This window comes from Excalfactoria chinensis, chromosome 3, assembly GCF_039878825.1.
Source record: "Excalfactoria chinensis isolate bCotChi1 chromosome 3, bCotChi1.hap2, whole genome shotgun sequence".
Classification (NCBI taxonomy): Eukaryota; Metazoa; Chordata; class Aves; order Galliformes; family Phasianidae; genus Excalfactoria; species Excalfactoria chinensis.
The window spans coordinates 87,597,980-87,611,186 of NC_092827.1; the positions used below are offsets into that span (position 1 = coordinate 87,597,980).

General features: G+C 36.6%; 1 protein-coding gene across 4 annotated transcripts in view; it reads right to left on the reverse strand.

The window, feature by feature from the left end:
• Nucleotides 1-13,207, reverse strand: part of EPRS1 (glutamyl-prolyl-tRNA synthetase 1) — a 36,387-nt gene that overhangs the window by 8,767 nt on the left and 14,413 nt on the right. For 2 of the 4 annotated variants that reach the window (XM_072331430.1, XM_072331428.1), the window contains 15 exons: nt 11,814-11,924; nt 10,291-10,427; nt 9,335-9,542; nt 8,860-8,972; nt 8,109-8,226; nt 7,651-8,028; nt 6,583-6,813; nt 5,688-5,936; nt 4,652-4,882; nt 4,073-4,338; nt 2,584-2,635; nt 1,502-1,711; nt 1,315-1,387; nt 580-659; nt 142-243 (listed from right to left, as the gene is read on the reverse strand). In XM_072331430.1, coding sequence (XP_072187531.1) covers nt 142-243; nt 580-659; nt 1,315-1,387; nt 1,502-1,711; nt 2,584-2,635; nt 4,073-4,338; nt 4,652-4,882; nt 5,688-5,936; nt 6,583-6,813; nt 7,651-8,028; nt 8,109-8,226; nt 8,860-8,972; nt 9,335-9,542; nt 10,291-10,427; nt 11,814-11,924 — 2,559 coding nt within the window. The remainder of the gene's footprint in view (nt 1-141; nt 244-579; nt 660-1,314; nt 1,388-1,501; nt 1,712-2,583; nt 2,636-4,072; nt 4,339-4,651; nt 4,883-5,687; nt 5,937-6,582; nt 6,814-7,650; nt 8,029-8,108; nt 8,227-8,859; nt 8,973-9,334; nt 9,543-10,290; nt 10,428-11,813; nt 11,925-13,207) is intronic. The other 2 variants (XM_072331432.1, XM_072331431.1) reach the window with 1 other exon arrangement.

The following is a 13,207-nucleotide window of genomic DNA, read 5'->3' on the forward strand; positions in this document are numbered from 1 at the left end:
TAGCACACTTGACATTTTTCATGAGGGCTCTCAAAGAAAAGGAGACTGATTTTTTTCCCCAAGCCCTAGTTAAAAACATTTGTTTGCATTGCTATGGAGTAAGATGACTTTCTGAAAGCAAAAGCACATTTGCTTTATTACCTCCTCTGCTGCTTCCTCATATGTTGCAAACGCTGTGTGACCCTCTTGCCAAAGGAACTCACGAGTGCGAAGGAAAGGCTGAGGATGTTTGAACTCCCAACGCTGGAAACAAAACAAGAAAAAGAAAATGAATTCCAAACTACCACTAAAATCTCAAATTACTTATTAAAAATAAAGTAAGCTTTGAATTTAAAGCTCAAAAATTCTGAATAAAGCTTAAAAAGTCAACTATTTACAGATTCATACTCAAATGATAAATCAACATTAGCAAGTTTCATTAAGAAACAACAATAAAATCACATAAACCACATTCATACATCTGCCATGAAGTATGTGCTGTGACTAGACTAGTATCATCAGGCCATATCCACATGGGATAAATGACCTACAGTGCACTTAAAATGAATCACTTTGGTTAGAAATTACATGCTGACTTACCACAACATTGCACCACTGATTAAGCTTGATAGGAAGATCTCTGTGCGACTGCACCCACTTTGCATATGCAGGATACATAACTGTGAAAAAAAAGAAAGCATTCTGGGTTCTCTGCATAATGCAGTCACTTTACACCAAAACTTTCTCTTTTCTACACATAAACAATGTTCTCTACTATGAGAATCACACTTCTACTCTATAGTTCTCTTTAAAATATATTTGTTTTAACATATATTTTCAGTGAAAGAAGTATTTTCATTTTATATTGTTTTGTAAGAAAATAGATTGCTTGTTCTCATGCAGGATGTGGATCAAAGTACAATCAATCCGCAGCTTAACTATCTAATGACACTGTTTGAGTCACTGGCTAATAGTATGCAAATACATCCACATTCACCAATAAAAAATCATTGATGTCAAGATTTCAGGATACTGTACCAGACTTGACTCACTTGAAAACTCATCCAGCAGTAAGTCTCACAATGTTTATATAAATTACTTACAGAAAATTTTAGTAAAATCTAGTTTCTTAACTGTAGTCAAAGAACATTGAAAGGAACTAGTACTGTCTGCGATGATTGCTGTAAGTGGCAGCAGAATTTAGGACTTATGGTAAGGATTTAAAGAAAACGTTCTAAGAAGAATTTCCTTGTTCCAGAAAGGACTCTCATTTATAACCTTTACTGTACCTATAACTGTTTCCTTTACAGTAGAACTGCATGAGAAGAAGTCTACCTGTTTCACTTGTGGGACGTACAGCAATCGGTTCAGCGAGATCTGTTTTCCCAGATCTTGTGACCCAAGCAACCTAAAGGAAAAATAGAGAAATAAAAGAGAACAAAACAAGTTTGAAGAAAACCTACTTTCATGCCCAGTTGTGGATTAATGGGTTGAGTTTTCTTATGTAAGTTTTGAAGCATACCTCAGGGGCAAAATCAGCAATATGACTCTTCTCTTTCTCTAGAGCAGCCTGGGACACAAACATGGGGAAGTAGCAGTTTTCAACGCCAAGCTTCTTGATCTCAGCATCAAAGAAGTTCTTGATAGCTTCCCAAATGGCGTAAGCCCACGGACGAAGAACATAACAGCCACTCACATCATAGTATTCAATCATCTCTGCTTTTGTGATCACCTTTCAAAACAATTAGAAACTGACGTTTCAATCTCATACAGAAAGAATATTCAATAATTCAAGCCTATGGCATGCAACTCAAGAAACGTCTCCTGTTTGAAAGTATCTGTGCTCAAAATTTAGCAAAGTTAATCACAGAGATAATTTTTGTTACCTGTGGGAAAAGTTCACCCAGGAATATTAAGTTAAATAACAAATCTGAATAACAAACTCAGAAACTGAATTTCATGAATCTAAGAGACAGGAACCAGACTTCCAAGAACCAAAGAACTGTGCTTCTGTAAGAACCTTCTTGAGCTCATATCAAAAAGCATCTTTTATTCCTCTGCGTATATGCAAAGATTGAAGTAGCAAGAGTAAGAGATGACATACAGCACTGACATCCATTTACAATCTTTCCTAAATAGGGTAACCGAAACAAGTAATATCTGGTCTGGTTGTTTTGTACCTTGTGAGCCAGCAAACTCCTTCATTACCAACAGATGATAACTTCTGTTACACGACACCTTGAATGAAACAAGACTTCCATGCCTGTGACATTCCTATCACTTCACTGAATTTCTGTGTGCTACAGCACACACAGAAAACATGGAAACACATACAAATATAGTGGGAAGCATTAAATGGTTGACACACCAGATTGGTGTTTTTGTTGTTTGTTTGTTTAATTCCCTAAGAACAGCTACCTTGATTTATTCAGCTCTTCAATCTATGCACTTCTGTTTAAGACAACGACAAGAACACAAGAGTAGGTATCTTGATTTGTATTGGGGAAAAAAAACCAGAAATATTAGATAAGATATAAAGCTAAAGCAGATCCTGATTTACAAGAGGATGAAATAACTATTTAATTAACACTAGTGTGTACCTACCTGAGAGAACCAGTCTGCAAGATTTTCTTCTTTTTTAGCTTCCAGACCCAACCTGTGGTATAAAGAAAACAGCCAGCTTTGAGACACCGAGCATTCAGCAATACAATTTATTTTAATCTTTCTTTTTATAACTGGAAGCAGGGTATGGATCTTAAGTGGGCAGAAGGGGGGGGGCATGGGCAGGAAACAGAATGTTTTAATTGCACTTCATAACGCCAACGTTTCCCAATTTCTTTTCTTCCTGACAGCTCAAATATGAATTGTTTAGTATGAATTGCTTTGCAGTTCCTCACCTGGCATAACGAGAACATTTTATAAAATCAGATCTATTTCTTTTCAACTGTTTAAACCCCTCCAAATCTCATCAGGGTTGCATTAAAGATCCTCATAATGATGCACTAAAAAAACCAAACACCTTCAATAAGAACGTAAAACTAACACATGCAAGCTATTTTATTCTGGTTTTCTTCATTGTTTGTTTGCCAGTTTGTGAGATTTGGGTTGTTTGACTTGTTTTGGTTTTGTATTTTTTTAATCTCTTACCCAAGCCGTGGCTACAGTTTCAAGAAAAAGAAGTAACCTGAATTATCCAATTAAACACATCAGTCGCTCTAAGATAGAAAACATTCTACAATCAAAATAGAGATAACCAGCCAATCTCCAAAATCCTAACAAAGGCCAAACTCCCTCAGTTTTTACCAGGCTCAAATAGCAATAGATAAAAGCACAGTTTGCATATCTTTAGGATATGCAAAAAACAAACAAACAAACAAACAAAAAAAAAAAACAAAACAAACAAAAAAAAAAAAAACAGAGAAAGTTAAGGGTGAAAAATACATTTCTCCAGCATAATTTCTATTAAAAATAACCACAACTCTAGCTCTGATACTGGAGATTTTGAACCCTAAACTACAAATCTGAAACAGGAAACTGTTTTCACAGTGTTGCTGTGAAAAAAACCTCTAAACTTTCAGCATGGGAGCAGGAGATGTGATGCACTGCAATCATCTCTAGAGAGTTCCACCATTAGCATCCAAACTGCCTTATTATGGGTTACATAATTCTTAAGGTACACACAGTAAATACTTTGTAAACTCTGATATAACTAAAAAAAAAAGAGCACAAGGATTTGGTTTGTTTTCCCCTCCGCTCCCCCAGGGTTTATAGCGAGGAAGATGCAGCAGCACATTTGCACAAGCAAATACTGAAACACAGCAAGTGCCCGATGACAGATGAACCACAGTATCAGACTGTGCGCATTGCCTTGTGCTTTCTACAAGCTAGACAGAGTTCTCCTCAGAATGGTATTGTGGTGAAACAGACACTAAGTTAACTTTAGTAACTTGCTTTTGCTTCATGCTGAATATAAACTATTACTTTGTAATCTTTCATGCTTTCAAGTGAAATGAGAAACTTGCAAAACTCTGAGGTCTGAATGGAGGCAAACAGTGCAGGTTTTCAGCAAATAGATTAAGGATCTAATCTTTACCTGGTTTGTTTCTTAGGGCCTTGACCCTCTCCTGGCCCATTTGAAGAGAGCTCATTACCACTCTGTCCTTGCAAAGGCTCTTTTTGTGGTCCATCATTTTGTTTCTGTTGCTTACACTGCTTTTCTGACTTGTTCTCTTTCTCTTTCTTCTTTTTATCTTTGTCATCAGCACTACTAGCAGCAGCGGGTTTATAATCAACTCCTGCAACAGACTTGTATTGAGCCTTCAGCTGAAGAAGCTCTTTAACAGCTGCATCTATCTTTTCCTTGAAGAACAAAATATGAGTTACACAGAAATCACAGGAATAAAACAGCTCCATCAAAGAACAAAATGGATAAATGATATGACATTATTATAGGCTTCCACACAATGTTGGAGAAAAACCTCAGCAAAAGTCAATACTTAAGGATTTTAACATACTAAGGATCATGTCTGACAGGAACAATTTTAAAAGTGCATTTCAGATATAGGCAGCATTTGAATTCTGATAATCACACATGAAATTTTAGATTTAAATTTGAAATTCTCGGATTTAAATACACACACTGCATTTTGTATTACAGTACTCTATTTTTTACCTTTTCTGCTTTTTCTGCTTTCAATTTTCTAACTTCGTCTCCTTGAAGAGCTACTTTGTTAAACAGTGCTTTAGCTTCAGCTGTGTCAGGACCACTTGCTACTGCATCTGATGCCTGGGGCAAAGAACCCTGAGCTACCGGCGGATATCCAGGCCTATAGTCCTGTCCAGTCTTTTGCTTATAGTCAGCCTTTAGAGAAAGGAGGAGTTTTACTGCTTCATCTATTTCACCCTGTGTGAAGGATAAAAAGCAAGATGAGAATTAAACATAGAATTGACAAGGAGCATTGATTTTTAGGCTAAGAAAATATAATATCCACCTAGCAATAAAATAAGTGCTTTGCAGTTAAGGAAGGACTCAACAGCCCTCCTCTAAGCAACAGAAGTGTTTGTTTGAGTGTTATCTCACTGTACCAGAATGTTTCTCCTACCCCACCCAGCCAACTACAACCTGTTAATAAGTGCAGCAGAATCTACAATGAAGAATTCAAACCGTTTCAGAAAAGGATGTTAAAAAAGCACAACAAAATCACATAAAAAAACCCTACCCCAATTTTACAATGTAAAAATACAAAGGGGGGGAAGAGTGGGTGAAGGGGAACAGAAACAATTCACATAAACATAGTTTGTCTCCTTTTCTTTTCCACTGCTATGACTGAATTTGTCAAGTTCCAATAGCAAGAAAAGCCTTGCTATTGTTGCACTACACTAAATACTTTTACCTTCACATTTTAGAAATGCATCAAGGGAAAGTAAAATGTATTAAAAAATCCTGCAGAACAGACATCTATCACACTTGAGTCAATTCACTCAAAAGTCAGAGTTTAGTTTGACTTTTTATATGTTTAGAATTTAGAATGTATACCTCAGAGTCAGAAAAGCAGCTGGCAACAGAATGAACCTGTGGGGTATTACCAGACTATGCAAGTTTGATGGCTAAGGCCTGACCAGGACATGAGGTGCTTTGTACTTGGTGAAAGACTTCCCCCTAGTGGCAAAATTTGTTAGGAATTGCGATTGATTATTCACTATGGTACCTTGGAAGCTTTCTCTGCCTTGAGTCTTCGCACCACTTCTCCTTGTTCAGCTACATTATCATAAAGTGCTTTGGCATCCACTGAGATAGATGGACCCAAGTTATTGCAGCATACAGAAGATGGAAGTGTAGATGAAGACACACAAGGAGGAGCTGTAGGTGGATTTCCAGGCTTGTACTCTTGACCTGTCTTTTGTTTATATTCTGCTTTCAGATTTAAAAGAACCTTCACAGCTTCATCTACTTGTTCCTAAAGCAAAAAAAATGAGAAATTAGCAGTTGCAGATAAAGACAGAAGCAACGCAAATGCAACACACAGCTAAAGTAACACAACCCTTACTAACACACAAACTTAGTTGTTGACAAAAATTCTACAGCTAACATGCTAGCAGCTGTGCCATTACTGAGCTCTGTTGTAACACATTCTAGCCAGAACACCTATGCACATTAAAGGACCTAATCAGGCTGATTTCTGAGCCATGCAAGTTCTCCATTTAAGCAGCTTAATTCCATGCAGTCTTAGCAGTCCACGCACAGGACAATGGGAGTAAACACTCATACCCTGAATGAAAAATGGTTTCCACATGACTACCAAACTAACATCAAATTTATTACTGTCATTCTAGACTTCAAGTTACTGCATATATTCTGCTTTGCTTGCTTTTATCATTAAAAATAATAATAATAAATGTTTTGTTTCCTTTTCAGGTTCTCCATGCTCACTATCACAGAACTTGAAGTCATCCATACCAGCTTAGGAGAAATCAGAAAAGCACTTCATGGAAACTGAAATTACTTGCTTAGATTTTGTCCCCCAGATTTCACAAAACTTGCAGTTAGGCTTTAGTCTCAATTGAAAATACCGTTCCATTCAGAAATATTAACTGCTATTACACCTTTGAAGCTTTCTCTGCTTTGAGTTTGCGGACCACTTCGCCTTGTTCAGCTACTTTGCTGTATAGGGATTTGCTGTCTACTGGACATGAGGGTGGAAGAGTAGAAACGGGAGAAGACTGAGCAGGGACAGAGACTACAGGTGGGCTTCCAGGTTTGTACTCCTGGCCTGTCTGTTGTTTATATTCTGCCTTTAAGGATAAAAGGACTTCCACAGCAGCACCTATCTGATCCTGTAAAAGAAAGGAAAAGGCAGAAAAAGGGAGAAACAAAGATGCAGAAATATGAGACTCTGACGTACAAGTCATGTGTTTTATGAAAAGACCTGACGTTTATGCACACCATTCAATTTTCTTAATTATTCAGTAGAGCTTTTTAGAGTGGCTTAGTATGTTTCTACTATAACAAAGCATCTGCAACAAGGGATATACAGGCCTAACAATCCTGTGTAAAACTGCAACAATAAACTAGTTTAGATCTTGCCATTTAGTTTTATGGTGCCATCAAGATGCTACTACAAACAGTATTTGATTACTAGGCACAAAGTGCATGATTTCACAGGTTTTCTTGCTCTGCATTAGAAAGAATGGAAAGAATACAGCTATTAATAGCTATGCTTCCTATACTCAGTCCATGCCAGGAAGTACCTGTTGTACTTGGATCTTTTTTACTCTTTTTTGTTAAAATGTTCTAAATAACAAGTCAATACCGTGAAGTTGGTAATTCAATCTTATTTAGTAAAATCAATAAGTAAATAGTGTGGGGCATTTTTACCCCAAGAACCAGATTGAGATACCTCGTCAACTCATGCTGTGGGGCGTTTCTGTCCGCATTTCAGCAATAAAAAACATAGGAACTTACCTGCATCTTTACAAACATTAACAAAGACATTGTCTTACACATCTAGCTAAAACATAAGCACTGAAAAACACAACTCTTGCCAGAACACAGCGCAGTCAAAATTACCATAGTGTGAAAATACTACATCAAAAGAACCCATTCACCTACACAGGCAGAGGACAATGAGGTATGCAAACCCAAACAAGCAAAAAAGTAGTTTAGCCAGCCACCTTAGGCGCTTTCTCAGCTTTCAGTCTTCGGACCACTTCTCCTTGCTCTGCTACTTTATCATAAAGAGCTTTGCTGTCCAGGGTACCAGAGTTCTCATGCTTTGAAGATGGAAGCTGTTTAGTTACAGCTGCTGGAGGATTTCCAGGCTTATACTCCAGGCCCGTCTTCTCCTTGTATTCTGCTTTCAAGGCCAGCAACTGTTTCACAGCTTTATCAATATCTTCCTTTGCTGCCTTCTTAGCTTTCAAATCACGAACAATATCACCCTGTGCAGCCACCCTGTTGTACATAACCAGGTGGTCTTCTGAGGCAGTACAGGTTGCAGTAGAGGTATCACCAGCAAGTGGAACAGATTTTCCTTTTACAGCTGAACTAGCCTTAAAAAGAAAAAATACATATTTGGCAGGGTGATCCTGTACATTAATACATTCTGCACTTTTCTAAAACAAAACTTTACCTCTTTCTTTGCAGTTTCAGCTTTGGTCTTCTCTTTTGACCCAGATGTTGGCATTTCCTTAGTGTGTCCATCAGGGATGTAAATCAAAATGCATGGGGCCTCTTTACAGCTATACGGACTGTAAAAGGATTTATAAAAAATCCAATCCAACATCAAAAGGAATACAAAATAATACATATAAAAGATTTATTGAAAGAAATGTTCTACTCTTCTACAAGCTGCTCTCTCATAACTCCATATTTACCTTTGTATACAACCACAGTTATCCAAATTTACATAACTGGGGATCAGCACTGATTCCTGTTAGGAACAGTAAGCTTTCTTTGCAATATTACACAACAGTGCAATTTTATATGTTTGGCAGCTTGCTAAAGAACTGATACCATAAACATTACTGCACGCACTACTTAGGCAAATGCCTGCTTTATTCTGTAGCATCATTCCTTCATTTACATACTGTGAATCGCAACAAGTAAACCTGATCTCATTACTAATTCTAAGCTACTTAGGGTGCACCAGAAGTGCAACATCCTGCCTTAGACAGATGGGAGAGGTACAAACACAAAAAACAAAAGTCATGTCAGTTCACAGAAATAATGCAAAGGAAAAGCAGTGGTAAAGGGGAAAATATTTACAGCATTGGTACAACATTAGTAACATTACCACCTTTACCAAGAGATGTGTGAAAATTTTAAAACACAACTAAGTTACATTCTGTGAAGCTCCCTTGGGTCATTCTTAGGTAGCTTACCTCACAGGCTCATAGGGTTGATCACAAATATAGAATCCTCTCCTCTGAAGCTGGATGATGTCTCCTTTCTTTAAATCCTTAAGGCAAGGATCACCTAACATCAGTTCTTCTTGCTGTAAAAGTTAAAAGTAATCAGTGCAAACCTAGCAAAGGATAAGAAATGCGTAGTAAGAAACATGGCAGAGCTGTTGTAATAGTGCTTTTAAGTGCTCCTGCAGCAGCAGAAGCGCTCAAAAGAAAATGCCATATTATAAGAGTGTGGGTTCCCAAAGGGTAAGAATCAGGTTATGTGCTAACATATGGGAAAATAAAAAAAATCAGTTCCAACTCCTGTTATCATGAGAAATTGAATGGAAAATACAAGAATGAGATACACATGATTTTCTTCTTTAATAAATGAAAAAATTCTATGGTCAAAAAACAGTAACAAAAAAAGTTAAGTTTTGTAGAATTTAAAGAGGAAAAAACACCTTACCTTGCTATTTCGGTTGATATATTGCTTGAAATCTTCATCTTTGCCTAGAACTGGTTTAGTGATCAGATGTTCATAATTAACACAGACAGTTGGGATGAGTGGTGCACGTGGAGTTTCTGCTAACCAAGTGATCTTAGTGGTTTTTTTGAAGTCTTTATTATCTAAGTTCAACTTGGTATCAATGGACACAATTTTTCCACTTGAATTTCTACAGGAAAAGAAAGGCAAAGCCAAAAGGGTTTGTTCACATCTGATTGACAGACCATCAATAGACCCACTGAAACAACTGTTAAGAGTTCATAAATGAAGTACAAAGGACACAGGGAACAAAGAAGAATCACTTCTATTGGAAGTTCCCATTTACTTTTGATTTCTTAAATATTAACAGACACTACAGAACATGGGAAAAAATATCCACCTAATTGTGTTACATTCTGCCTGAGCTCAGTTTCTTCTGCCACTATCTCAGGCATCTTCCAGATATTATGATATTAACAGCCTCCTTCTCTCACCCCTACATTTTTGCAACTAAAATTGTGACTGTTTCTGGTTTTTTGTTTGTTTTGTTTTTGTTTTTTACCTTGCAAAAGCAGATAATTGTTGCAAATCAAATCTTTACAATTCCAAGCATTTTTTTGTTTGTTTCTTTTTTGTTGGATTTGTATGAACAAGTTGCTTCACAGTGGAAACACTGCCACTTACGTGGAGAACATGGGGTAAGAAGAACATGCAGCAGCAGGACTGATTGCCAATTTCAGACCTGGACCACATGCACAATACATTTTATATCAAATACCCAGTTTTGTGATATGTTTCAAAGAGAATATCTCCACATCTGTGGGTAACCACTAATATTTACTATTAGAAGCTACCTACTACACAAAGAAAAGGAAAAAAAAAAAAATCAACAAAAAGTTGAAACACAAGACTTAATTTCATCTCCCAGTATTGCTTACCTGTTTATTTTAGTGATGATAATATTGCCCCAATTTATGAACGTAACCACCTCTCCCTCTGTCAGGGTCTCCGCATCTGCGCCCTCTATCAGCACCCTGGAGCCATACCACACAGGTTTCAACCCAACATCAGCATTCTGTGAAAAAATGATTTTTATGTCAAAAGAAGAGGCTGACACAAGCTGGCTAAATTGAAAACAGTGCCAAAACCCTGCTTTCTTTATGACAGATATAATACAGATGAAGCTGTAAGACTCAGAATAACAGCAACAAGAAGCTATGGCATTCCTCTGTAGCTGTCTCTCAAGTTTCTGGTTCACAAGTGTTACATGCATTACTCTGACAGCACACTCAAAAAACACAACCTGTATCAAACAAGTCCAATACTACAAACAGCATACTAATACTTGCTCAAAGTTCACATATCTTCAAATTCTTACATGCACAAAATAACTTTTAGATTCATTTTTCTGCTTGTGATGCAAGTTCCCTTCAAAACAAATTTCATAGCTCTCAGCTCTTTTTTACACGGTCAAAACTAAAGCAAATGTGCAGCTTTTCACAGCTGCATAGGATTTTTAAGATAGTAATTTAAAAATGTATTTTAACATGCAGGCTTGAATCCGATCAAATTTCTTTTTGACTCAAAGTGTCACAATTCTCACTTGCATCTGCTCAAGACGAGTTTCCTTATTTAAACACCAAAGGGTAAACCGTATCTTGACCTCCCAGATATAAGAAACTGGTATGGGAGTATTCAGAGTAACAAAATGAAGAAACAAAGTAAAACCTTAAAAACATTTACAAAGACCTTTCAGAGAAGTTGAAGTGTAACTTGAGATGTCACAGTCAAAGTAAAACCTTCCCCACAGGTAACCAGGAGAAGAAAATGGTACCAGTAGCGCAGGCCCTTTCTTAATAGGTATAACTCTTATTTACTGATTACTAAGAGTTTTAAATTAGTAAGTTATGAACTCTTAACAGCAACTACTTGCTATCTGAATTTAAAAGTCATATTAAAAAAGATCTAAGTAATAGAATTTACAGGTTAATATTCCACTTTTCTACCTAAGTCTAATTCATTCTGCACCCCTCACTCTTATGAATAAACTGTGATTACTATATTGTAACCATAAAGCTTGAAATACATTTTATATTTATATTTTTCTGTGAAAGTTTGTGTCAAACAATAATAAAAGCTGTCAGAGTATCCAGAGTATCACCCCACATCTGACATATGTCACCTCTTCCAAAAACTTCGAGAGGTGCCTCTCACCACGACTTCATCTGTACGCACTGTAAATATTTACAAAAGTACTTTCCTAAATCATTCTCTTCAATGAACAAAGATGATTAGTAGTTACTGACTTCTTGACAATTTTGTGAAGAAGCATGCCTTGGTTTTATCTCATGCTGTCCAAGCAAGTTAAAACCACGACTCTCCTTGCTGACTGCTCTAAGCCAAGGTACTTCCAATCTTACTCATCTGAAATACAAGAACATTAAAGAAGTAAACTGGGAACCTTCGGATGTTTTGCCACTTCCTTCATCTCCTCCTGAGCTTCAGGAACGTTCACTGGGACCACCTCATCTTTCAGTAAAGCGGTGTACCGAGGTGCTACTGGATCTATAACCTACAGAAAACAAACAAGGGGAGGGTCATGAAGATATGACATCAACGAAGAAGTAAAATAGTGTAGAAAACAACAATTTTTTTAGAAAAGGATATTAACTGGTATTCTTTATGTTACTGCATTTTTTAAATGTTACTCTGTTAATCTCTTAATGTTACTTTAACCCAAAGCTACAGAAGTAAGAAAATATTTTAATTTTTCCTCTTTATTGAAATACTTAAAGTAAAAGGCAATGCATTGAGTATTTCTGCCATTAGAAGTGGGAAAAATTATGAGCTACCGTCTCACAGGGAAGATAGTAAAAAGTCCAGTTTCTCTTCTCATAAATAGTACTAAATCTGGACTGCTTTCTTCCTAGGTAGCAGAATTTAAAGCAATAATTTATTGATGCAGTTCCTTTTTTTTCCAGTAGCACAAGACCTGATCCCATATTCATTTTCCAGATGAGTACTCCAGCAGAATCAGGGACAGACATGGCTACAGAGGAAGCATCAATTTAGTCTGCAATTTAAACACATCAGCATTAGATACTATAATAAGGCAACATCATAATATTGACTTCATCAGGATTTCTACAACTTGAGTCTGGCAAGAAAAACATACAAACTGTCTTCCTAGATTTTCATCAACCATTTTAAATCTCAGCTAAGATTGTTCTTCACAATGCTTTTCGTATGTGAAAGATTGGTTTGACTGTTCAGCCACTTCATATAATTCAGCTAGAACAGTTGCCTAGGACCAAAAGAGATCCCCCAGATTAACTAGAAGCTAACACAAAGAAAAACACCCGCTGTTGTTAATACAAAGTGGTTTCTTTTCCCATAGTTTATTCCTGCTGAAGTGAAAAACCGTGTATAAAAAAATATAGGAAAAATGATCTAACATCTACCTATTGACACAAGCACGCAAGGTAATGAGTACATACTTAAAGAAGTCACATATTTGTAAGGTGACCATTACTAAAGCTAGAATCTTAGGCGTCAGATTTTAAAAGAGGGTCTGTGTATGCATTTCAAAATATATGTGATTTAGTATCATTGTTTTGATAACTAGAAGACTGAATTTTACAATGTTTTTACTAGACTCTTTATTTTAGTGATTAAAATTCACAATCCTTCAGACTACAAATGTCAAAAATGTTGTAAATACACCACTGATTAATATACAAAATGAGTGGCTCAGCTCTCACACTAAGACTTCAAGCTCAGAACTACCTACGTGCAAACAATTGCTTTTGTTCATCATACAGACTGCAAAGTATCTGAACAGATAGATGTAAATAT